Source organism: Neophocaena asiaeorientalis, unplaced genomic scaffold, assembly GCF_003031525.2.
Source record: "Neophocaena asiaeorientalis asiaeorientalis breed wild unplaced genomic scaffold, Neophocaena_asiaeorientalis_V1.1 scaffold634, whole genome shotgun sequence".
Taxonomy (NCBI): Eukaryota; Metazoa; Chordata; class Mammalia; order Artiodactyla; family Phocoenidae; genus Neophocaena; species Neophocaena asiaeorientalis.
This window is the reverse complement of record NW_020173971.1, coordinates 1090538-1116612: the sequence shown is the minus strand read 5'-3', so window position 1 is coordinate 1116612 and position 26075 is coordinate 1090538. Positions and strand designations below refer to the sequence as shown.

The 26075-nt window shown below is 51.1% G+C and overlaps 1 protein-coding gene across 2 annotated transcripts in view; it reads left to right on the top strand.

Moving 5' to 3' along the window:
* Window positions 1–1646: 1646 nt before the first annotated feature.
* CNIH3 (cornichon family AMPA receptor auxiliary protein 3) overlaps window positions 1647–26075 on the top strand; it is a 117896-nt gene continuing 93467 nt past the window's right edge. For both annotated transcript variants that reach the window (XM_024753157.1, XM_024753158.1), the window contains exon 1: window positions 1647–1742. In XM_024753157.1, the coding sequence (XP_024608925.1) occupies window positions 1662–1742 (81 nt within the window). In that variant the 5' untranslated portion in view covers window positions 1647–1661. The remainder of the gene's footprint in view (window positions 1743–26075) is intronic.

Below are 26075 nucleotides of genomic sequence, written 5' to 3'. Positions count from 1 at the left end.
CTCTGACGGTTGCTATCTTGAAATTCTTTATATATCAATACATTTAAACAAGAAGCCCCACATTTTCATTTCGCGCTTGGCGGTGCAATGGAGACCTAGAGGCAATTACATGTTGACCCTTATGCAGATAAGGAAACCGAGATTTAAAGAGGTTTAGAAAGTTGCTCTTAGAACGGAGTCTGACTGCAAAAGCACATGCTCTTGACACTTTAGACCAACACCAATACACACAGAGTCACTGCTGCCGCCTTTCCGGCCCACAATAGTCCTCAAAGTCTAGTTTCCTCATTCCCAAGGTCAGACGGCGGGGGAGGGTGGAGGCGGCGAGTGAAAGACGCTCATGCAGAATTCTTCAGGGATGCGCTGCAAACGCAGCCCGGAGTATTAAATCCACAGCTCGGGAAAACCCATCCGAACAACCCTGGGTTCCAAGAGCTTGTCCTGTGTGCCCAACCAACACGCTTCCAACTGCCTCGGCGCCACATTTCTCACTGCCGAGCAAGTGGCGAGATACGGAGCGGCTCCTGCAACCTTTACGTACGAGGTACACACATACCCTTCCGCAGCTTCCCGCCTCCTCCAGACGCACGTGTTTAAAGAGTCCCTGCTCCTCCCCACCCAGCACCACCTCGGCGCGGCCGTCCTGCCCCGCCTACGCCGCTGGCTCCAAGTTTCCTCGGAGAGGCCCGCTGGCGCAACCGCAGCGGCGGCGGCGACCGGGATCCTGCCTGCGCTTGGCCGCCCACCTTTCCCCAGCCTCGGCCGCCTCAGTCTCCGCCCGCCGAGGAGGGCGTGCTCGGCGGAGCCGGAGCCGAGAGGGAGGGGATCCCCGGCTGCGCGTCTTCACTTCTCGCAGTGGCACAGGCGGCGGCAGCAGCAGGTGGAGCGAGCTTCCGCGGCGAGCGGCTCTTGGCCCGAGATCCACTCCAGCTGCCCGGGCGGGAGCAGGCCCGCTGGGCTGGAGCCCGTGCCCGGCCCGGTCCAACCCCTCGTTTCCGGGGAACTTGTATTACCGAGGCCGGTGGGCCGGGGGCCGCAGCAGGGGCCGGGCGCGCACAAGAGCGCAGGGCAGCCGTGGAATCCGCGTCCGGGGCGCAGGACCAAGGGGACCTGGCTCTTCCCGGCTACCTGAAGACCTGTTCTCCAGGGACTTGGGAGCAGCTCGGGGTCTGCCCGGGCACCTCGCTGGACGCTCTCGGTTGGCTCCTGGCTGGCGCGGGAGAGTCCCGAGCGGCGCTGTCGGCTCTCCTGTGTGGCTTAGGCGCGGAAGGCAGGGGGCTCTTCCTTGGGATTCCGGGGCCACGGGAGCTGTTCACGCGGTCCTCCGTGGAGTCCTCGCAGCCCTCGCCGTGTTGTCTCGAGAAGCTCGCCGGTTGACGCTAATCTGCAGGAGCTCTCTACTGATTTGGTTTCTTCCTCGATTTGGGGACAGTTCCCGCCAACGACGCCCGACGCACTTATTTTCGCAAACAAGCAGGAGTCCCGGGTCGCCAGAGCCTGCGGGAATCCTGGCCCCGTTCGCGGACCCTCAAGGCGCTTTCCGCTTGGCGTACCTTTTTTGCCCCCCTTTTGAGGGAGTGCGGTCCTTGAGGGGGACAACGGCTTCCTAGGCGCTGCTTTGTGTGTGGTGGGGTTGGAGTGCGGGCGGCCCCCGGCCGGCCATGGCCTTCACTTTCGCTGCTTTCTGCTACATGCTGTCGCTGGTGCTGTGCGCTGCGCTCATCTTTTTCGCCATCTGGCACGTGAGTAACCGGCAGCGGCTTCTAACTCTTTCCTTTCGCCCCCAAACGCGCCCCTGGCGACCTCCTTCCTCAGGTTCCCGAAGATGCCACCTCACTTTATCCACATTGCGAGTGTGGACGGATGGGAGGCCGGCTGCGGCGCACCCGAGGTTAGACTCTCTGCCGCTCTGTTGTCCCAGGGCGGGAGACGGTTCGCGGCAATCCTGAGGCCGGGGGCGCCTTCGGTGCCCTGGCTACTGGCTGTAGGCGGAGAGACCGCCGGTTTCCGGGGCAGAGCACCCTTGCCAGGGCCTGGCCTTGTGTCCCAGACCCCGGGGACTAGCGTCTACAGCCCCATCTACCCCCTTACTTCCCCGGCCGCCTCCTCTGCTGCCCGCGGGAGGCGAAGGAGAAGTGCCACTGTCGGCCCGGCAATTAGTCAAGTAACTATAACAAGTAAACATTTAAAATGTCAGTATCTGTGGTGGGTTGCATTTAGACATAATTGGAGACAAAGTGGAAACACGACGGGAGCGCCTTGTAAGAGGAAGTAGGGAGAGGCAGGGCCCGGGGAGCGGAGTGGACGGGAACCAGGTGATGGGGTTTGGCAAGGAAGGCAGCGGGCGGTGAGGACGAGAGAAAAGCCAGGAGAAGGCAAGGGAGACTGGGGAAAGACGGGCGTGAATGAGGCTGTGCAGGGTGGTCACGTAGAGAGAGGCGAAGGAGGGCGAGTTTCCTCCTTTGCCTTCCTGGGGTGCGAGACAACCAAGTCCCGAAAGACTTTGCAGGTGGCACATCCCCACTTGGCCAGGTGCGCAGCATCTCCAGCGGGCACAGACTTGCGTGCTGCCCTTCCTGGGGCTACACCAGGTTGAGGGCAGTCTTGGTGAGTCCTGGTTCTGCAGGGGTGGTGTGGGAATAGTGGACAGAGTGCTTCTGAAGAGAGGGAGAGAGGAGTGCGGAATGCTGATTCTCTCATAAAGACAGCACAACATTGGCCAAGTCAGTTGAACTCCCAGAACTTGGTCCTCTGAGGTTGTTTAAGCTCCCTGGCTTCACCCTCAGAAATTTGGTGGGAAGAATGGTTAAGGTCACACGTTTTAGAAGGAGAAGCACCTCAGTGCATCTTCCTGCCCAGCAAGTCAGGCGGCAGGGAAGGATCCCAAGATGAATTCCTGGACAAGGCTCTCTGGCAGGGAGGAGGGGGAACCCCGGGAGGAGGAAGACTTCTAATTATGTCACCTTAGGGAAGACATCTCAAAAGTGAGAAAGTTGACCTGGATGATCTCCAAGCCTCCCCTGATGTCTAAGATGGTGTAAGTCTGTGAATCAGTTGCCTTAGGAATCTGGGGGTGAGAGAGAAGGAATTCAGACATGGGAATTTCGGGACTGATCAAAAATGCTGCGAGTGAGAAGTGATGGGATTTTGCACCATCTCTTCCTCTGCACGGGAGGGTGGGTCTAATCTGCAGTGGAGAACTGAGCCTTGAAGTTGTTGGCAGTTGTTAAGGGAAAACAAACCTTTACCTAACTTAGAATGAACAAGGGGTGCAGAGCAGATCATGCCCAAGCAGTGCTAGTGGACCTCTACTAATGTGTTCGAAAGGAGCTTTCTGTGCTTCTTTGGATTTGGTAAGGTGTTTGAAATGTAGAAGGCTAACTACCTCTCTTCTTCAGAAATACTTTATTTGCTGTTTCTTTATGTTTTTGCCTTGGCCAGAGAGTGGCAGGTACCAGGGAGCTCCATCCAACTGTCAGGCTTGGAGTTCTCTGAATTAGCCCTTGAAGCCAAGCAGGTAACCAGAAAGAATAATTTTCTCTCACTCGGGAAGACAATAAATAATTCAAGAGCAGGTTAATTAAATAGGTGGTTTGTGCACCTGGTTGACTAACAGACATTTGACTCAAAATCAGGCATTGCTGTGATCCCATCGTTGGCCTCTACTCTTCAGGTTTCCAACACTCACCCCCTTGTCTAGGGGTAGCTGAATGCAGTCAGATTCCAAGTCTGGGTCAGGTCCTGACCTCATCCCTGACCTGGCAAGATTCCAGTTTCTAATGATGAAAAGAATTCGTGCTCTTTGAATTCAAATTGCGGTAACAACTCCTAAGTCTCAGCCCCTTTTCCTTTCCTAGTCTTTTCCTTCTCCCTGTGTCCAAATCAAACATCTCAAAGCCCTACTGCGTTGCTTTGGTTGCTGAACATTGAAAGGGGAAATCTGAGACACATCGACACAATCTGTGTACGCATTGTATGTGTGGGTGTTGGTTATAGGCGGGTAATTATTTCAACCAAAATTTATGTTGGTCTGTGTTAGACTCTGTGTTTGCTTTCTTTTCAGCTTCTATTCCTTGTATATTTCTCGATCTGACGAACCATATTGATTGCTTACTCTATATTGACATCCCAAATAGTGAATTGGGCACTTCACAGTATATAGCAGTTAAAAGACCCACCCCACTGCCATGTCTGGGTTGTAAGATAAGAGGTTAGCACTTTTTCTTATTTAATGGTACACACCTACTTAGGGATAGTAAGAGTAGTTACTATTTATTGAGTGTCTGTAGTAGGCCAGTCTCAGGCATTTACAGAGGACCCCTCAGATGTACCTCCAACTGTTTACCTGCCTCTTCCTCCCACTGGAGGTCTGGAAACAAGGATGGATGTGGCTGGCTGTAGCACAACATTTCTTTCCAGTCTTGGTTTTTACTTTGAAAATTTATCTGCATTTGTTTTCAAATGAGAAGATTTCAAATTACCAATTTATTTTATATGAGCCACTGTCTTTGAGTACATTTGTCACATTTGGAAGATGCAGAATAAAACCGAGGGTTTTGGTTTTTTGTTGTGTGTGTGTGTGGCTTTTCATACCATCAGGCACATGGCCCCTTACTGCCCAGGCAGCCTTTTCATCCTCACAACTGACATTTTACAGATGAAGAAACTGTATCAGAGAGGTTATGAAACTTGTCCAAGCTTGCACAGCTGGGATGTATTAGATCTGAGATTTTAGCTGAGTCTGAGACTCTTATGCCCGTGTCCTTTTTTTTAACCCTAGTCACTGCCTTTGGATTGTTTAACTTTGATAATAGTGAATAATGTTTCTATCCAAAGGATTACCTTTCTCTGTATAAATGAAATATTTGGAGTTGGAATTTCTGATTGGAGTTGAAACAAGAAGAAGATGACACCAAACATACTATCTATCCTTTTTAAAAAGAGGAAATTCTGTTTCATTTTTTTAAAAATTATTTTTCTGCTTATAAAATTCTACAGGTTCATTGCCCCAAATTTTGAAAGTACAGGGACATAATAAAGGAACAAAATCACTACTAATCTTACCATCCAGAAGAGATTTGGGTGTCTCTTTTTCCAAATATGGTGTATACGTGTATCTTAAAACATTGCATACTGGATGTTTAGAAGAAAAAAAAAGTGTTCTAAAGGGTTTCAGATGTGAAGTGATGTCTGCTTCCAGCCAGTATAAAATGAACAGTGTTTATTAGTAAGAGCCCTCTCAGCTCCAGCTTGGTTGAGCCTGTTTGCAGACTGTCTCTTTTATATAAAGACAGATGAAACCATTCTTTGGAAAGATCAAAGATTCATACCAGTTATTTCAGGTTAAAAGAAATTTTTTTTAAATATCTAGAGTCACTTTTTAAAACTCTGAGTTTTGACAACATACAAATAAAATTAATTCCCAATAATATTTCATTGGATTCCCAGCAGCATTTGCTACTGGAGAGTTTTAACGGGGCCCTGACAGATGATGACAAGTAGTACGTACTGAGGGACAGTTTTGCTAGGTGAAATGTCTTTATGGTTGATCCTTTCAGCCAGTTCTAGCCTGTCAGAGATTCAGTCATAGGGAACTGAGTAAACCTCTCAGTTTCTCAGATTATCCCTCTGGAAACAAAAAATGGGTTTACATAAATGATAGGACGCCTGGGGTTGGCGACAGCTTGTCCCTTGAGGACCTACTTTGGCCTATTCATATGATGCTGAGCTCTTAGCCATGTCTTACCTGGTCTCCACTTTATGTTCTGTCTGAGGCATCCCCATACCCCCCACCCCCGCCGGTATCTCACTTTGACATGTGATGTTTGCACCTCCTGCCTCCCCGATTCCCCTCGTCTCTGGTGCCTCCACCTCGTTCTCCACTGCCTCATAGCTAGCACAGGAGGCTGCTCCACGAGAGCAGGGACCCTTTCTGCTCACCATGGTTTCTCCGGAGGCTGGAACTGTGTCTGCCATGTAGAAGGGGCTCGGTAAATCCTCATACAACTTAATGATGAGGCTGGCAATATTCTTAATTTGGCATAGAAAGAGAGGCAAACAGGAGACATTCTTACATATGCTAAAATACAGCCAAAATATAAAACACTAAAAGAGATAGCTAAACCAAGATTAAGCTTTTAGACTCTCATAGAGCCACCAACGTTTCTGTGCAAAGTGTCGGAGGCATTTAACGACTTGGTTGGGACAATCCCTGCTACAGGGCACAGGGACTGCAGACTAAGGGTGGGATCTCAGGATATCTTATGGGACAATGTCCACATCAGTTTGGTGTTGTGGGGGGGGCCCTGTCATGGAGTGGTGTCTACCTACCCCTGCCGCCAGTCTCCCACTCTTGCCGTCTCACAGCCCCAACTCCATAGGTAGATTCTATTGCCTCCTGGAAATGTGCATTTTATTCCTCTTTGCAAAAGGAAAGACTTCTACCCTCTTGAATCTAAATTCTGCACAGTTTTTTCACTGTCTCACTCACATCTCACCATCGTCAACTCTGCTCACTCCAGCCTCCCACAGACTCCCGAGACAGCTCACATGGCTCTCTTGCTCTTGTGCACATATGACCTTGCATGAGGACACACTTTCACATGTGTGTGCCTGGGCTGTCTACGTGCAGGAGAAGCAGATGGAGGGCAGGGCCCTTACCTGTCCACGTTATGCATTTGCAGAACTTAGGAGGACACAGTGACCACGTGGGGAGCGCATGGCTGGTGGTTCTCAGACTGGCCGTGAAAGGAGGAGTGAACGTCCCATCTTTGGTAGCCTTGTTTGGCTTGGGAACTCAGAACTCACCCTTCAAAGAAACGAGGGAGCCTGCGGCTCTGGGCTGTGGTGGCTGGCTGTGGGAGCAGTGCCTGGGAACTGGCCCGGCTGGGTGGCTGTCCGGCTGGGTGCTGTGGATGCTGGGTGCACTGGCAGCTGCTCCTACCATCTGCTCCGAGACTCAACTCGGAAGGGAGAGTCAGCGCAGTACAGCCTCTGGGATGCAGCGGCCAGGGTCAGGGCCGGGTGCCACTGTCAGAGACAATGGCTTCGCCCTCCGGGGCTGGCCACCACCACAGGCCTCGGCACTCCTGTCTGTGACGGGGTGCTGAGAACAGAACCTTCATCACCACCTGACTCCGAGGCCATTGTCATAAATGAACAAGTCCATTGCTCTAGCTAAAGGGTTTGTAAGGGCCTCAGTTACATACAGGCCTAGAGAGACAGAGGTTGTGCAGACGCTAATTCAGCGTGTGTTGAATTGGACTGGGTGTTCCTGTCCAGTCTCCATCAGTTAATTACTCTAGCCCAGGTTGAGACTCAGCCTACCTGGTCAAGCAGTCTGTTTTCTCTAGTTCTATCCTGTTGCTGCCTTTTGCTCAACCTTCTCTGTGTTGCCCTGGTTACCTGAGAGAGAAAGTGATTTCACCTAGCCCCGCAGTTTCTACTTTGGGCTGTCTCTGGCTCCTCTAGTTTTTCAAATTGATTAAAAAAATTTTTTTTTAATTGGGTAAAGTAGACATAACATCAAATTGACCATTTTAACTCAGTTTTAAGCGTACGGGTCAGTGGCATTAAGTACATTCACATGGGCGTGCAGCCATCACTACCATCCCTCTCCAGAACTTTCTCATCATCCCAAACTAAAACTCCATATCCATTAAACAATAACTCCTCATTCCCCCTTCCCCTCAGCCCCCGGCAACCACCTTTCTACCTTCCGTCTTTAGGAATTTGACTACTCTATGTACCTTATATAAGTGGATTTATACAGTATTTGTCCTTTATGTCTGGCTTATTTTACTTAGCATAACGTCCTGATTGTTCATCCATGTTGTATCATGTGACAGCAATTCATACCTTTTAAGGTTGAAAATATTCTGTTGTATGTATGTACCACATTTTGTTTATCCATTCATCTGTTGGTTCCACCTTTTGGCTGTTTTTGTGAATAGTGCCGCTGTGAACATGGGTGTGCAAAATATCTCTGTGATACCCTGTTTTTCATGTTTTTGGTGTATATACCCACAAGTGGAAATGCAGGATCAAATCGTAATTCTGTGTTTAATTTTTGGTGGCTCCTCTGATTTTACAAGCAGGAACTCTCTTGGTGCCTGGTCTTTGCTGCACCAGCTCTGCCCTTTGTTGACCCTCTGGCCCCTGTGCGTTGCTTCTCTCTGTGTTCCTCTAGGATGGACCAACAGTAGGGTCCCAAACATCCCATGTTTATTTGCTTGCTTAAATATCTGGTCTGTTTGGCTACATCACTCTGGAATCCTCAGGTCTTTCAGGTGAATAAAATAGTTACAGAATCTTTCTTCAAGTCTTAGCATTGGGTCCTAGCTGTCAGAAGTTATAAATGCTCCTTAAACAGATTTTACCGGAGACAAATCTTGCGGTTTGCCGTCATCCCTTGACCACAGTCATTTCTTCCAAGGGATTTCATCAGGAAGAGCTAAAAGTGTTTTCCAGGATTTTAGGCCTGTGAATGTTTTGGGTATGTGAGAACTGAGAAATGTACCTGACATTGAGAACGAAGGGCTCTTGTGCAAAAATTCGTTGTTGTTGTTCATTTAAACCATTGCATTTCAGCTCTTGAATCAGTGGGAGGCCCAAAGGCCCAGCACTTCATTTGGTGGCTGCCAGGGAGGGGGACAGGCAACCTTACCTGGGCCACAGAGGAGTCAAAGACTCAAGTTCGGGCTTCCCTGGTGGCTCAGTGGTTGGGAGTCCGCCTGCCGATGCAGGGGACACGGGTTCGTGCCCCGGTCCGGGAAGATCCCACATGCCGCGGAGCGGCTGGGCCCGTGAGCCATGGCCGCTGGGCCTGCGCGTCCAGAGCCTGTGCTCCGCAACGGGAGAGGCCACAACAGTGAGAGGCCCGCGTACTGAAAGAAAAAAAAAAAAAAAGACTCAAGTTCATTTCTGCTCCTAAGCTGGGGACTGCTGGGGCTTGGAAGTGAAGCAGGTTTGAGCTCACAGGGAGACAGTTTGGAGGATGGCTTCATTTCCTAGTCTCTTTAATCTGCCTTGGGTCACAAAAGTGGTTTTAAAAGACAAACCAGATTTGTAAAAATGTCATTCACACACACGTGCACACAATTAACACCACAACGAAAAATACTCCCCAGCAATGCAAATCCCACACTTTCCTGGCCATGAACTTTGGGAGGATGGAATTAGCTTTTCTCCGTCTCTCTGGGGTCAGGGTGGGTGTAGGAGGTGGGGCATCCCTGTGTGTCCATTTGCAGTCCACACGGTTGGGGTTGAATGCCTTAGTGGGAGCAGTTAACTATGCACACGTACCCAACCAGTGTCTGCTTCTCACCACCCAGAGGCTCGGGGCCAAGGGCCCCCACCTGTGTCTGCATAGTCCGCCCTTGAGTACAACCAACACCTGGGACTTCTGGTGAGCTGAGGCCGTATTTCTGTGATGCCGTCTGGCCAGATGGAGCCATGGCCTCTTGTCCTTTGCAGTGTCTGTAAAAGCTGTAGGTCTGTACTCAGGACATGTTTCCAGCTGAATGACACACTGATCACTTTTCTCCGGATGCCTTTCCTTTCTAGCCAGGAAGAAACTGCAGGCCAGGCCACTGTGAATCCAAGGTTCATCCCCCTCTCTCCGTTCCTTAGCTTTCCCATTCACGTTCTTTTCCGGTTTTGGCTTCCCATTTGTATTGTTTCCTTCCCTGGCCAGCGGCCTGCACCCAGAGCTCCGCTCCCGGGCTGCCCGGCAGGTGCTCCAGGCTGGCTGGCATCTGCGGTTGTTGGTGAGTCCCTGGCATTAGGGATCCCAGGCCTTGACGGCTCTCTTTCCTTCCTTCCTTTTCCCCTTTTTCTACTGCTTCCTTTTCTTCCTTTTCCTCTGCATATATCTTAGCTCTGCCGGAGGCCACACAATATTACTTAGCCCAGCTGGAGGGCCTGAGCGCTGGGAAGTTAGCTGACACCACCTCCCTCCCCCAAGGCATCTAGAACTGTGGGCTGATATTTCCAGAACATTAGTTTTAGGTATCTTTTCTGTTTTTGTGTTCACATGGTCCATTTTGATGATGGAATAAAGCTCTCCTGCTGAAGAAAAATGCAGGGGAGGAGAGCAGAGTCTTGGAGCTGACTTCCTTTTTTTTTTTTTTCCTTATTGGCAACTGATTCATGAACCCTAAAAAAAGAGTTGATAGCAACATAGCCAGCTAGCGATAGCAGCCCAGATGGTCCCCTATATAATAGAGACATTTGTATCTTGGATAAAAAAAATATTTAAATGTGTTCTGTGAACCTTATTGAGAAAGGAATTAGCAACAACTGCATTCAAGGGCTGTGGGTATGGAAATAGCCAAAAGATTCTAGTCCCCCTGAATGCAAAAATGAAGAAATGGAAATTGCGAGGTGTCAGGCTGAGATATGGGGGACTCCAGTGCGGGGAAGATGGGTTTGGAACACATGGCACTGCTCTTGTCTGTCGGCCTGAGGTAACCCACCCTCGGGTGTGTCAGGGGAGAGGGGTCCAGTCCGGTCGTGTGTGTGTGGAGGTGGAGCTACGTGTCCGGTCTGTGTCCACCCAGGCATACTGCCAGCTGTGGAGGCTTCACAGCAGCTGTAGGCAGACCAGGGCCAAAGAGAACAGGTTGGTGCCAACGGTCTCTAAATTTTACATCGAAGAGATACACAGATGCTGCTTCCCATCTTCCTTTCTCCGTTCACTGGGAGATGGTACAGGCCCAGTGAATCCCACGGGCCTGTCTGAAATCTTCATAGAACTTTTATCCTCCTTGTCCTATATCCTAAGTGGGCCATTGCGGGGGGCTTGGAGATTCTTGAGAGGCGTTCTGAATTGGGTGGCGTCAAGCTTACGTTGGCCACTTTGGAGGATGGAGGGGGAGGTGATTAGTAACAGTCACTGAACTGGAGTGTGTGAGGGGCAGTGCGTGGGGAAAGCCGGCCTCTTAGAGCACGTGGAGTCACTGTCTGGAGTTAGGAGCAGGGACCAGAGGCTGAGAGCGTAAAGCCGCTTCGTCATTACCGGACTGTGACTTATCCCGCGATAACTTTGCTTGGAGGTTCTGGAGAGTGATGAGGAAATTGAGCTGAGACCAACCAAGCATATGTGCTGACTGGAGAAAAATGACTGGAGAAAAATGTGTTTGGGCTTGACATCCTTTTCTCTCATTGGTTGGCAGTTTTAGAAGCAAAAGGCCTGCCCTAGAAAGGGGCTGACAGCTAATGAGGCCGATGAGCTGCTGCTGCAGCGGCTCTCAGCAAGCTGCTTGGGGCTTTAGACGAGTCCCTGCATCTCCCTGGGCCTTTTGTTTTCGTGTGTGTAAAATGAAGTCGCTGAGCCAAGTGATCCCTAAGCTCCTGTCCAGTTCCAGACTCTGTGGTTCTTGCACTGCCTGCTGTATGCATCTCATCCAGTGCTTGCTGCGTGCATCTTGTATTTCTCTTCCTTTTCTCTTGTCATAGCTTTTCTTTTCCAATGGCCTCCCTGGGCATTCGGTGTCAGATTTCTGTGTAGGGAATGTACTGATTAAGGTTCTTAGAAATCAGTGCAGGCCACCTTAATCAAAGAAGGAATTATGGAAATAGAATTGGAGTGCTCCTAGAAGGATGGAAAGCCTGGGAAACAAGACTTGCAGCAACAGGATAACCTTGATTTTGATTGCTGCCCACTCTGTCTTCTGTCCCTCATTCTCCTTCTAAGGATGGAGAGTCTTACGGGCTGAGCCTGGGTCAGTGCCCCCTGTGGGTTGTACCGAGTGGTGGGTAGAAGTAAGACAGGGATCTCCAGGCCTCCCCGGTGGAAAGACAGGCCCCTGGGTTTACCCTCCCACCAGGACTGTGCTCAAAAGGAGAGAGGTAATTCTCCAGAGGAAATCAGACCGGTGTAGGAAGGGGGCATGGATGTTGAGTGACCAAAAAAAATGACAGATGTTCACTACTTGAGCTCTTCAGTTTAACTGTCACCTCCCCTGTAATCGGAGAAAGCAAAATTTTCTCTAAAGCGAAGGTTAACTTGTTACCACAGGCCCTGTGATGTGTTTTCCCAAGGGAGTTGCTGGAAAAGATCTTATTTATCTTCATTCTCAGCTTGATGAGGAACAGCTGTGCTCTGGCCAGGAGGATGGACTTACTGGACTCCTGGTCCTGAGTGTGTTTCCCCCACTTGAGTGATGACTGCCCACTGCCCTTTGTAAAGTCTCCATCTTCCAATCCTTAAAACATTCCATGGAGGCAAGGTGATGGAGCCTGCAGCTTTTACAGAGGCCACTGGATGACAGCTTTGTAGGAATTTAGCAAAGTGCGTGCTAACCTAGAAGGTGGAACAGCAGTTGTGTGAATCAAGAATAAGAAAAAATGGTGTCTTGCCAGTTTGGTGTCCTCCAGGCTATTTAGCCCCAAATTCTAGAGCGTACATGGTAAAGTGAAACCTAGCTCTTCCTTTTCCTCTTGGAAAAGCAAACCCGTACCCTCAAATTCCCTCCTCTTTCTGAGAAAGTCCCCCACTGCCCCTCATCTAGACTGTGCTGAGCAGATCTGCTCAATTTCCATTCCCTGCTTCATACAGAGCCCGGGGCAGGGGGGCTCCCTCCCAAGCCCTGTCTGAACCACTTAATATGACCCCTCTGCATTCCTACCAGGAGTCACTCTCTTATAATTAGCAAAGTTGGCAACTTCCACCACTGTACAGAGTAAGTTATTTTGCTTACTTTGACAACTGAGGCAGCATCAGTTGTCTCCCGAGGGGAGAGGTGATGTTACGGCTCAGAGCTATGCCGTGTGCTGGCACCTCTGTTAAAATTAGCTCCTCCGTCATTCCAGGGTTGTCATGAAGGAACCAAAATGAAGTTTGGTGTGGCAGGATTATTAAAGCCAAGGGAGAAATGACTCTAGGACCAGCATGGTGTTTTCAAGAGGTCAGTCCCACTGAGCCACAGGGAGGCCATCGAAGTGCTGGGCCTGAGACATTGACCTTGGAGAGAGAACGCCGGCAGCACCACACAGAGAACTGGTTGCTGGAGCTGCTTCTTAGTCCATGTAGTCCCTCAGTTTTTCAGTTTTTCCTTTCTTATATCAAAACACCAAGTGGAGGGCTTCCCTGGTGGCGCAGTGGTTGAGAGTCCGCCTGCCGATGCAGGGGACAGGGGTTCATGCCCCAGTCTGGGAAGATCCCACATGCCGTGGAGCGGCTGGGCCCATGAGTCATGGCCGCTGAGCCTGCGCGTCTGGAGCCTGTGCTCCGCAACAGGAGAGGCCCCAACAGTGAGAGGCCCGCGTACCGCAAAAAAAACAAAAACAAAAAAAACCCACCAAGTGGAATATCTTTTTCAAGAAAAAAAAAAATCGATAAAACAAATGAAAACCCAAGCTAGTAAAGCGTCTGGGGTCCAGGCTCAGTCAGCTGTTAGGGAGCGTGGGTTGCTGTGCCTTGGCCCGTGGCACCCTGCACTCTACTTCTTCTGGAAATGAGGCCGAGTTGGATGGGTTAGCTTTACGGTTTGCTGATTTGTTTTCTTTTTATTGACTTACATTGCTGACAGAGGACAGAGTCATATAATCGTATAGTCCTGGAATCCCGACACGTAAGGCGACCTAAGATCATCTGGTCTGTCTTCACGTCTGGAATGAGGTACTTGAACCCAGAGAGGCGAGGTCATGGCCAAGCCCAGAGCAAACCTCTAGGTTTCCAAATTCCCCTGCCAGTTGCTTCCTCCAGTCCAGAGGGGTTTCATCAGGCAACTTGTCACGTTTTACAGCTACTGAAATAAAGAATAAAAATGTATCTCCTTGACCGTCCCAGCTGTGCAGACTAAATCCTCATACTTCCCCAACAACTCGCTATCGGATTTTGTGACATTTGGTTGTTTTCTAGATGGAGCTAAAGAGAACAATGTTGGTTGAATTAAGAAAAGAGGGACATGTAATATTCCGGCAATCCCCATATTTAATTTGTTGCACAACTCTGAGGAAGATGTGCGTTGAGGGTTGTTTTAAAATTTTCGTTTATTTACAATGCTTTATCTTTGAGAGGTGCCTTCTCCCCTCGTGGACAGAGGTTTCCATTTGCGAGGCCCGGACACGTGGGTAGTCCAGATTCAGGGTCCTGATTCAGGACGTGTGCAGCGCCTGGTGCCCATCCCCAAACCACGTGACATGTCAATTCACCTCTCTTTGGGTTGCAGTGTCTTTGCTCTTCAAACAAGTGGGTCTTTTCTTCTTCCTGGTGTCCTGACTTGGGGGTCACCTTCTTTCCTGCAGCTTTTGTGCAAGATGTTTTGGTCACACATCTTCAGGGTCAGGTTTCGCACTGGCCCCCCGCCCCAGCCCCTTGCCTTGAGAAGAGCCACACCGTTCCTCCCTTTTGTCATGGTATCTGTCCTCTGACTCAGCCTTAAAGGACACAAGGTCATAAGCTAGGCGACGGCTGGCTTGTTGCTCACACTGTGGCTGTGTAACCACCACCCTCTCAGCTGGGTGTGGACAGCGCTACGGCGGTGTGTCCTCCACCACTAGATTTTCAGTTGATCCCTTTGGCCAGTGAACACCCACCCTCGGCACCCCGACTCCCAATCCCTCCCAGGTGCTCCCCTCCCTGCCAGCAGCGCGTGCGACCCTTGCCTTGCAGAGGACAGTCAGATGCGCTTGTGATTTCGATGCTTTGCCAATGGATGAATAAGAAAGACATACAAAGGAAGTGGCATTTCCGGTTTAGTATAGTGACTCCAAGATAGAAACCCCGCTTTGGAGTGAGATGGGAAGAATGCTTCGCAGCCACGTCTGGGGAGAAGGTGCCAACCTGCCAGTGGACGAGGCAGGGCTAACCTGCGCCTTGGACCCGGGACCCGCGAGCGTTGGCCCCGCTCCCTGAGCTTTACGGTCGCTCCGGGTGATGCTGAACCGCCCGGGAGACGGCGGGCGGTGTCTGCAGAGGATGAAGGCGAAGAGTTGGAAGCCACAGGGAGATGCTGGAGGGACACAGGATGGTGATGGCGCTTCAGCCCAGCCCCTGCCTCCAGGCTGGGCAGGGCCCGCCTTTTGTGGAACCTCTGCGAGGCTCCGCGGCCCACCTCTGCACTCTGTCCGCCAGGATGCTCATCCCAACGGTCAGGTGGATTCTCTTCGCCTGTTGTGGACCCTTCTTCCCTGTGTCACGTCAGGCCTGACGTTCTGAATCTGGGCTCTAGAACTCTCCTCCCGTTTGTCTTTCCAGACTTCATCACCCACATTCCACTGCTCTGGGCCTCACCTTCCTGCTCTGTGAAAGGAGGTGGCCGGGCTAGTGTCACCCCGAGATGTTATTTCTCAGAAGGGTAGGGGCCGGGACTCTGTATTTTTAGAAAGCTCCCAGGTGATTGAGACACGCAGGCAGCGTTAGGAAGTGGCGGGCACTGGACCGGGGATCTCCCCAACGGTCCATGGCTCTTTTGAATCTTATTTGCGAATGATTCCTTTCCAGGACACCACGTTAAATAAAGTTAATCACCTGGTCGTTCCTTTACTCTCAGTTTGGTTCCACATGTGTACCTCTAGCGTGTGATCCTTTTATTGCAGTTCTATTTTCTATTTATCCGTACAGTATTTCCATTTTTTCCTTCTCCAGGAAGCTTCCTATGATTTGCTCCCTACTCACTGGTTTCTCTTTTGATTCAGGGCTCCCGTACGCCCTCAAGGAGGTGTATCTATCTCACAACAGAGAGCAGTCCTTACTGTTTTGATGAGGAAGTGTGTTCTCTTGGTTGTTTGGTCTGTGAATTTTCATTCCCCCCCTAACTAGGTGGACCCCTGACTGTTCTCGCCTCCCAGCAAGGAGCCTGGTTGTCAGTAATCAGAGGCCCAGTAAACACGATTGATCTTTGACCTCTGTCTTCTACGGCAGCGGTCCCTAAACATTTTGGCACCAGGGACCGGTTTCGTGGAAGACAGTTTTTCCACAGACGGGGGGTGGGGGGGCGGGTAGGGGAAGGGAGTGGCTCAGGCGGTAATGCGAGCGCTGGGGAGCAATGGGGGGCGGCAAATGAAGCTTCCCTCACCTGCCCACCGCTCCCCTCCTGCTGTGCGGCCCGGTTCCTAACAGGCCGCGGACTGGTACCACTCCGTGGCCCGGGGCTTGGGGACCCCTGTTCTATGGGACATTGACGGCGCTGCTTCACTCTTTCCTTGAAGTGGACTTTCAAATACAAGAAGCCCCTTTATCTGATGCTTCTGTGCTTCAGACCTCGGGTCCACTTGTCCCCTCCTCCCCCAACACCGCCCCAGCTTCAGGCCCAGCTGGCTCGAGTAGGAGGGGGTCAGGGCGGAAGAGGAGTGGCATCGGCTGCCCGCCTTTTGGCCTGCAGTTTCCTTTGGCTCCCCGTCGTGTGGGAGTGCAGGCCGGAACACCTCTGCTTGGTGACAACGGTCTTCCTACATCACGGCCTCAGCCCACCTCTCTGGGCCGTGGTTTTCCCATCTGTAAAGTGAGGGCGTGGGCATGGTGACAGCTGAAGCCCCTTTCTGTTCTTAGGAGAGGCCCCACTCACGGCCCGGTGCCCTTAACAGCAGGTACCCGCAGAAGCGGTTGATGAGAGCTGCTCACAAAAGTCCTTTCTTTGCAAAGGATGTTGGTGTCAAGTCTGTCAGGGGAAGCCACGTGTGCGCTCTGGTGGTTCAGACTCTCGGGGCCCTTTGTGTCTTTTGGTTCCTGTGATGATCTGAATAATTTATTTCCTCTCAGCATCCCCACTGTCTTTTCCACCTCTTCTCTGCTCGTTAGTGTCTGTGCCCTGAGTGGGCAAGGCCCAGAGGGGCAAGGGAAGTGAGGATGAATTGGTGGAGCGGGGGCGGCACTGGGCCCAGGGACAAGAGGTTTGGGTGATGAGGGAGGACCTCTGCCACCATCTGCTGAGATGCCCTGTGTGCTGTCACTCGAGGGATGGTGAGTGGTCGTTAAGGGGCAGGACTGTTAGGGGTGTGCCGAAGACCACTGCTTGTCGCTTCCTAAGCGGTGGGTCCAAAGGTGAAGGAAGAAGGAACACTCGATTGTGAAGAGGAGTTGGAGGTGACACGTTTCCCTTGAAACAGTTGACGTTCCACCATGATGACACTGAATTATTGTACTTTGCATTTGCTATATTTGCTTCCTTGAGCAGGCAAGTGCAATCCCCCAGGGCCCCCGAGGCTTATCTTCAGTGCAATTGGGATACGAAGATGCTGCACTTAGAGTCTTCGAGGCGCGGTGTGGTGGTGACAGAGCTGCTGAGGGGAGCGGCCCGGGCATCACCCCGGGCTGACTTGAAGGGCGGCACCTGCTGCGTGGAAGGCGGTTTAGCCCCACCTGTAGGGCAGGCCTGCAGTGCCTTCGGGAGGAAAACAGAAGGTTCCCTTGCCAGGGAATGCGCCTCCCTGCTCACCAGTCATTTCCCGGGGATGTGCCCAACATGACCATGTATGACCCAGCCGGGAATCCCCCCTCCATCCATCCCGAGCTGGCCTCTCTGAAGTCCTGCTTTTATTCAGCGATGCTGTCCTTTCCCAGGCACGCTGGAGACCCTGAGAGAGCTCTTCCTTGCCTCTCCATCCCCCAACCCTGTGTGCGGAGAAGCAGGGCCTTGCGGTACCTTCCAGTCTTTGCTTCCCCTTGCAGCCACCAGCTCAGCCCAGGACCCCAATTTCTTAGGCCCCGAAGGAAGCCAGGAGCCACCAGCTCTGTGACTAATCAACGTCATGACGTCCGAGTGGAACATTGCCGAGAGCACGGTTTCCACAGGCGTGGCCTCTGCTCCTGCAGATTGAACTGGATTCCAGGGTCTATCTCAGCAGTGGTGCGTTTCTCAAACGAAGGACAGCCAGCTCTCAGAGGCTGTGGGCCTCTCGCCACAAACACACTTCCTTTTTCCTCTGTCACGTTCTCTTTGTCGTGTTCTAGCATCTCTCTCATAGGATGGGGATATTGGCCTCTCCCCACCTCCAACAATTCCTGAAGCTGCCAGGCCCCCACTTTCCTTCCGCATCAATAGTTAATGGAAACTAAATGGGCTGTCATTTGTGAGACTCCTGGGGCAGTGGTTTTTGATTTGTCAAGACAGTTGAAGGAGCGGTCACATCTAAATCACTTGCACGTCACCTGAGATTAGGACCGTGAACCGTCGCGTCTTGTGTGCTCTCTTCCCCCCTGTTCTGTTTCCTCTGATGATGATGGTTAATTGACGAGAATGGAACACTGAATTGTCTTTGTAGAACCGGTGAAAGCTATAGGTTCCGTTCCTCCTGCATCTTGCTGTAGTTTCATTTAGGGTATCCCCTACAGGTATGCTCAAACTTGAGTATGCATGTGAATCACCGGGAAACTTTCACAAAGTTCAGATTAATTCCTGCCCTTGGGGATTAAGGCTTGGGTGGGTGGGCTGGTCATACTCAGTTTGGGCATAGAGATTGGTTAGAGAATGATCTTTTACATGGATTGCTATTCTGTGCATGGATGGGGAGGCTATTAGCTACGATGATAGCTAATCTTGATTGAATACTTAGTCCACCAGGCACTGCCCTAACTGTAGTGACTCATTTAATCCTTACAGTGTCCTCTTGTGCAGATCCTGTTGTTAGCTCTAGTTTGCAGAGGAGTAGACGGAAGCACAGAAAAAGTGCCCGTGGTCACACAGGTAGTGCATGGCCAAGCCAGGAGTGATTCCAGGCGGTCCGATCCCAGAGTATGGCTCCTTTCCATGTGTTACCCCACCTCTTTGCTCTGCTGTAGCTTTTGAGTAACAGTTTCAAGCTCTCTGTGCTCTGTAGGTAGAGATTTTTGTGTGTGTTTTTTTTTAAAGAGAATGATTGGTATTTGATTTCTCATAGTCCTAGAACTGCACGTACATGTGAGTAGCTCTGATGAGAGAAAACCCAAAGATGGTTGGGTCCTCCATCTCGAAATAGAAAGCCTGACCCCTACTCAATACTCTGTAATGACCTATACGGGAAAAGAAAAAAGAGTAGATTTATGTATATGTATAACAGAGTCACTTTGCTGTACACCTGAAACTAACACAACATTGTAAATCAACTCTACTCCAATAACTAAAAACAAAAAGGAAGCCTGACCCTGTGAGGTTGAAGATAGGGGGTTAGGCAGAAGAAGAAGTTGGGACATTGTTAACGGACGCTGCTGTGAGTCATAAACTCTTTTCTAAGAGAGTTCTTGGCAATGCATCTGGACATAAAAGTCAAGATGCAGCCCTTCTCCAAGACCCCCAAAGGGTCCCTATTTCTGCCTGTGTCAGCCAGCTACGACCTGGCAGCTTGGATACATCTGCAGGCCTTCTGTGGTCCTGGTGGCTCTAGGCAGGCGTTTGGAGAGTGTGCGTTTTGGTTTTAGCTCTTAGATTCCTGTCCTCAAATGCATATAGTCATTCCACAATTATCAAGTACCTACCAAGGATCCTGGGCCTCAGGAATAAGGGAGGAACAAAATATGGCCGGCCCTGAAGGAGATAGCAGTCTACAGGAGAAAATGCCCACAGTGTGAGCAATTGCACTGTGGCGTGCTGGTTGCTGTCTCCACAGAGCATCTTATTTGCAGTACCTTTTGGATATTGGTTCCAGCCGCATCTACGTGGAGGCTCATTCACACTTAAGGAAACTGGAGAAGATGCAATAGATGTTAAATATAACCACACTGGTCCTGCTTTGACCCCTGCAGGCCCGTCACCTTGATGGGAGTGACTGAGGCAGGACAGCGGGGCCAGGAGGCAGGACCAGGTGAGGCAGGAGGCCAGGCAGCCTCCTTGCTGTGGTCCCGATGTTCGGGGCACCTGGGGTGAGAATCCAGCCCAGGCGAGGCAACTCCAGCGTCTCCAAAGCTGGGAGGTGGCTACAGGTGCAACCCTGCTGAATCTGGTGGGGCGTTTGAACTGGGGTAGAGGCTGAGTGACCCTGGGGGCCTCTTAGACTGGACATTCTCCGTGAAGGCGGTGCTGAGTCTGCCTTGCTTTAACCATTACCCCAGCGCCTGCATGTACCAGGCACTCAACATTTGCTTGGTGACTGAATGTGTAGAAGAGACTGTAAGTATCTCTACTGGATAATTTCACATCCAAGGTGGTCGGTAGCTATGGAGCTAGATTACGGCTTATCGGAGAGAGTGGGTTTGGACTAGATGGTGTCTGAGGGACCTTTCAGCTCTAACGTGCTGCCCGGCATACAGCAGCATGCATTTGTTGAAACAAATTCTGCAGTTCTCTGGAGGAAAAAAGCATCCACATAACCCTTCCCCGTTTATCTTTGTTCTCATCCGTCCTTCGTTAAGTTTCTCCTGGCTGCTGCAACGGGACGACTGTCCTTCATCCCGCAGACAGCTGACCGTTCCAAACAGCCGCGTCTTCAATTTGAGACCCAGTTTTTTCTCTAATTCGCTGTAATGCTCATCCCCTGCCACTAGGGGGCCGAGGCCTTCCGGATCAGCCTCCAGTTCAAAGGTCTGGGAAACTGGACAGTAGGCAAAGGCCAGTCCTGAGGACTCAGCAGTAGATGCGTAAGCGGCCAGGCGCCTGCACGTCTGAGCTGGGGGCGTAGGGGGACGGCGATGGCTCCAGTGCCAGCAGCCCCTGGGCAGTGGTGGCCGAGGTCTCTGTGTGGCTAAGGGAGGTGGGACTGTGTTAGACCCCGTGTGGGCTGTGCCCACGGGGGTGACAGCGGCTGCCTCGCCACTTTGAGCCTTGAGCAGTATGAAACTGCTCTCTTTCTCTGGGAGGGCGGGGCTTCTTTTATTTTAAAGGGGCAGAAATACTCAGAAGGAATATTTCTTTCCTTTACGGAGGAAAATGGTATGCTTGCTCTCTGTGCCTCCCTAACGTGTTTGAAGCTTCTTGCTGTCTCGTCTCCCCCGCTCCCCCCATGCCCCGCCTCTCCTTTGCTGCTTTGGCTCACCCCTCTCCTCCTCTCTCCTGCATTACTCTCTTGGGTTTTGCCTTCTTTGGTGTCTGGCCATTTCTGGGTGCTGCTCTGGGTACTCAAGCCCAGCTCTAGAAGGGAAATCCAAAAAGGAGTGACCAAGAGACTGGGCGTGGCCTCCCATCCCTGGCTCCCTGCCTGTTACGGAACTTGCCATGGAGGATGCAAAGCCAGCGGTGCCGAGCGTTTTCAACCTGCTCTGCAGTCAGGGCTGCGCAGCTCACCCAGGAACATGTGTGTGACACGGCCTCCGTGCTCCTGATGTGTCCGTTTCCAGAGCACGGAGGGTAGTGACGTTTAGGCCCTGGTCCAATTTGGGCTGTTGACACATCGAGGGGTCCTAGTCTGGAAGCCTCTGCTATGGCAGCATGTACAGCAACCATTATGGGCACCGAATGTTTACATCTATCTTAGCTTGAAAATCTAAGGAAAAGCAGATCCAAAAGCCAATCGTTTCCACCACGCCACCCCCCGCCACGCACCCCCAAATGGAGGAGTTTATGTTGTAGCGTATATATTCTCTTTCCCCAGCCATACCTTCCCTGAAAGAGTTAATAAGGGCTGAAATGACCAACCGGCAGGAAGCAGCGGGGGGAGATGCGAGGAAAGGATGGACCATGTTTAATTCATGGATCAGATCATCTCTTGCCCTTGGCAATGTGCGGGATATTTTCAGCCCTGAGCTGGGCAGCCCTTTAGGGAAACGAGTTGTATTTAATTCTATTCATATTTATTAAGCACTCGGTTGTCAGTCACTTGTGTTTGGACTTACAAGAGACATAAAGTGTAAGATAAAGGCCTAGTCCTCAGAGATCTTGGAGTCTAAGATAATAAGTATAAGATAGGGCCGCTGAGGTCTATGATGGAGGTTCAAAGTGAGGTCACCTCTGATTGGGGGTATCACGGAGAGGTGACATTTATATGGGCCTGAGCACTCTGGCAGATGGAGAGGAGGAGAAAGATGGAGGGATTAGTCCAAATGGTTGGGACGCATTTGGGGAGCTCTTACGTAGTCTGGCCTGGCATGTCCATGGAGTATGAACTTCAAGGAGGGAATGTTGAGGTGAAACAGGAGTGCCTGGGCCCGGGAACCAGGAGTGGGCAGAAGCTGGCTAAGCATTTGCTGGCAGAGACTTGGTTCTATGTGGCCAAGGCTGTGGCAGGAAGTTCTCACCCAAGACTGAAGTGATAACAAGAACCAAAGCAGTGAGCTGGGTCAGAAACCCTAGGAGAAACTGAAGCTCAAAAACTTGGGAGACCCTAAAAGAAATGCACCGGCAAGCCATGAAAAGGCTTGAAGGAAACCTGACTGCATATTACTGTGTGGAAGAAGCTAATCTGAAAAGGCCATGTACTGTGTGATTCCAACTCTATGACATTCTGGAAAAGGCAAAACTGTGGAGACATAAAAACATCAGTGGTTGCTAGGGGTTGAGGGAGGGATGAATACGCAGAGCACAGAGGATTTTTAGGGCAGAGAAACTCTCTGTGTGATACTATAATGTGGATATACGCCATTATACATTTGTCCAAACCCATAGAATGTACAACACCAAGCGTGACCCTTAATGTAACTGTGCGCTTTCGGTGATTATGACGTGTCGGTGTAGGTTATCAACTGCGACAAATGTACCACTCTGGTGGAGGATGTTGTTAATGGGGGAAGCTGTGCGTATGTAGGGATAGGGCGTAGCGGGGGAAACCTCTGCGTCTTCCACTCCGTTTTGCCGTGAACCTAGAGCTGCTCTAACAGATCAAGTCTTAAACGACTTGGGAGAATATGCGTTAACCTCAGTTCTGGAGAGGACAAAGGCTGGCATGGGGCTGAGACTCCGTGAGCCAAGAGGGTGTGGCTTGGTGGCAGAGTGGTCAACAAGAAAGCAGGTTGGATGCAAGTAGGGTGGTGGAGAGAAGAGGAGACATCCTAGGAGATGGTCAGATCATCAGCCGGTGAACCCAGATCGGTGTAATGAGCAGGTAGAGGGTCTGGGTGGGTGAGACTGGCTTAAGTGACCAGTGGCACGTGGATGATGAGACTGGCTTAAGTGACCAGTGGCAGGTGGATGAGAAAAGAGTTAAAAATAGATGGAGTCTCTGAGCCCCTCTTAGGGGTGCCGCTTACAGAAATGGGAGGAGCTTTTGGAGAGGTGTGTTCATGAGTTCTTTTCTGGGCATGTTGTGTTTGAGGTTTTGGAGGACGCTGGTGAGGAAACTTCAGGTCTGGAGCTGGGGAGAGAGTGAAGCTGTCCAGCTAGGAGTTATCAGTCTAGCCATGATAGTGGAACTTGTGGGAAGGGATGAGTTCACCAAAGGAAAGAGCATGGAGAGAGAATGTTTTCCATTCTTTTCCTCATTCATCTAATGTTTGTGTAGCACCAGGAACTGTAATAGACAATCGTCATTATTCAGAGTCATCTAGGAGCCGAGAGCACTGTTTGGGCTTGGGGAGAAGTTTGCTTATTAAGGTGATGTTGGAGCTAGTGACGCAGGAATATCTGAATTTTTTGTCACTTCTACCCTGGGATGTTTCTGAATGAGATGTGGTTATAAGGAACGAGAAAGCACTCTGGGAAACGAGGATTCACTTCATCACGGCCCAGGCCAGTGCTCAGGACTCTCCCCAGTGCAGGGAGCTCCAGCAAAGCTGCACGGGGGCTCACGGCTCGTATTTAATGCCGAACTGGGAATCTCTACCTCCTCTTAGCTCAAATCCAAATTTGATCACCAGCTAGCGTCCACACCCACAGGGCGCGATGGAGAGCTAAGATGGCAGGGCGTTTGGCTCAGGAGAGAGGAACGTCTTGTGAGGGCTTAGTGAGCTTTTCGTGCACGGGGACCTTGCCCACCAGTAAGCAGGGCACTCAGGTTCTGCAGTCAGGCTGGTAATTGTTCCTTCCTCGGTGGGAGGAGCGAGGAGGTTCTCAGCCCTTCTACACGCATGGGCTCCAACCACCACTACAAAATGCTCTACAGAAATAGCAGGAAATAGCAGGCCCAGAACTGCGATTTGTCCTGAGTTGTGAATAACCCACTGTCCCTTGTTCCTTGAGTTTCTTCCTTTGGGAATCCCTGCCCTCCGCAGCCAGCCCGTAAGTGGTGGGGCTTCCCTTAATTATTGTGCCCACAGATTGTGGTAGAAAGATGCCCCAAAGATGTCCACGCCCCATCCTTGGAAACTGTGACTGTGTTACCTCACGTAGCAAGAGGGACTTTGCAGATGTGATTAAGTTAAGGACACCGAGGTGGGGGAATATCTGAGTGAGCCCAGTGTAATCACAAAGGTCCTTTTAAGAGGGAGACGGGAGGGTCAGAGTCAGAGAAGGAGATGTGATGATAGAAGCAGAGGTCAGAGGGATGCCATCGCTGGCTGAGGCCCACAGCCAGGGAATGCGGGCGGCTCTAGAAGCTGGGAGAGAGAAGGAAACAGATTTTCCCCTAGAGCCTGCAGGACTGTTGACGCTTGATTTTAGCCCCTTGTGACCCATTTTAGAATTCTGACCTGCAGGACTGTAAAATAATAAATATTTGTTGTTTTAAACCACTGTGCTTGTGGTAATTTGATACAGCAGCTATAGGGAACCAATACACCAGTATCTACCTGATTTCCAATATATACCTACATATAGGTGCTCAATTAAATTTATTGGATGAATAATTTAACTCTAAAGCCCAAGGTAGTGCTCTTGACAGTATTTTCCCGAATCTGCTTGGCTTCATTTGGGTAGGTAGAAACTTGGGGGAAACTGCCCAAGCCAGGAAATCCCCAGGGGCTGCTCCTTTGTTAATTGCAAAATGATCAGTTCTCTAGTCCAGGCCGCCCAACGGAGCGGAGCGTCTGCTGAGCGGCCCTGTGAGGGCTGATTTGATCGCCTCCGCTCTGTCTTACGCTTCACTGCTTCCACACTCTCTCCATCGCAAATCCAAATCCAGGAGATTCCCAGTGAGTTCAGAGAGCCAGGTGGAGTGATAGCTGCACGTGGACGTTGTCCTTGACGAAATCTTAGCAGTCTTGGAATTGGCAGGAATTTAGAGTGAGCAAGGTGTGACAGAGAGTGGAGTCAGATGGGCGTTTGTCTCAGGAGAGAGGAACAGTGTGTAAGGGCTTGTTGAACGCGTGTGCTTCCTACTCTCAAGGTGCTCATACAGGCCAGTGGCTGTTGTCTGTAATGATCTACGGAAGAGCTCTTGTGTTGGGGCGACAGCTGAAGCTCTGCTTTGCACACAACCTAAGTATCCTGAAAGAGGTGAATTCCCCAACGCTGGGCCTGGGGCCCTGCTGGCCACACCCTCAACCAGCTTCTGAGGCCAAGGAACCATTCTGGGCTGGGCTGGGGGGGCTGGGGCTGGGGAGGGAGGATGGAGAGCTGGGAAGTGGGGGGAGCCTCCCCCAGAGGACTTTCTGGAGTGTGGAACAGGCACTCCTTGCTTAAGTGGCGCTTTTCAATGCGATAGCTGCGTCTCAGGACCCAGACCAAGCAGGGAGGCTAGTTGGACACATACTTCCAAGAAGTTGCAGAAACTAAGCAATTTGATTTAAAAAGCTTGGAATTAGGCCTCTTGAGACCCACGTGTAAATTTGCACAAGTAAGTGCCAGAGCCATGTGGCCTGGCCCGGCTCCCTGGCTCCGGACGGCGCCCCTGACCCTGTTGCCCCGTGTGTGGCTCTGTTTTTGGCTCTCGGACTCTGGGCTGTCGTGTTGGCGAAATGTGGGCAGGAGTGGGCGGTAGAGGGAAGGACTGTGCCAACGGCCACAGCAAGGAAAATTCATTCAGTGCATTGGTGTGCTGTTCTACACAGCTTTCTATTCACAAGGTTTTAGAGGCCTTATAAACTCTCTGCTTGGAAGTGAGAAGTTAGGAGAAGATTTGTCAGAACCCAACTCCTGACATGGTGATTGAAGAGAAGGCTCCTTGGCTGTCTGGTGGAGCCGCCATTGCTGCTGCCGGAACTCAGGCAGGGCTCCCCCGAGCTTGGTTTAAGACCTGGGCTCCCTCCTCCCACAAAGGTGAGGAGGTAGGTATGACCCGCCTGCCTGTGTTCAGTATAGACACTGGCCTGATGGGGTCTTCTGGCCCAAGTCAGAGAGAGAGAAGAGGATGGTATATCACACACATGCACGCACACACGTCAACACTGAGTCCAGTGCAGTGGGCAGCTGCCT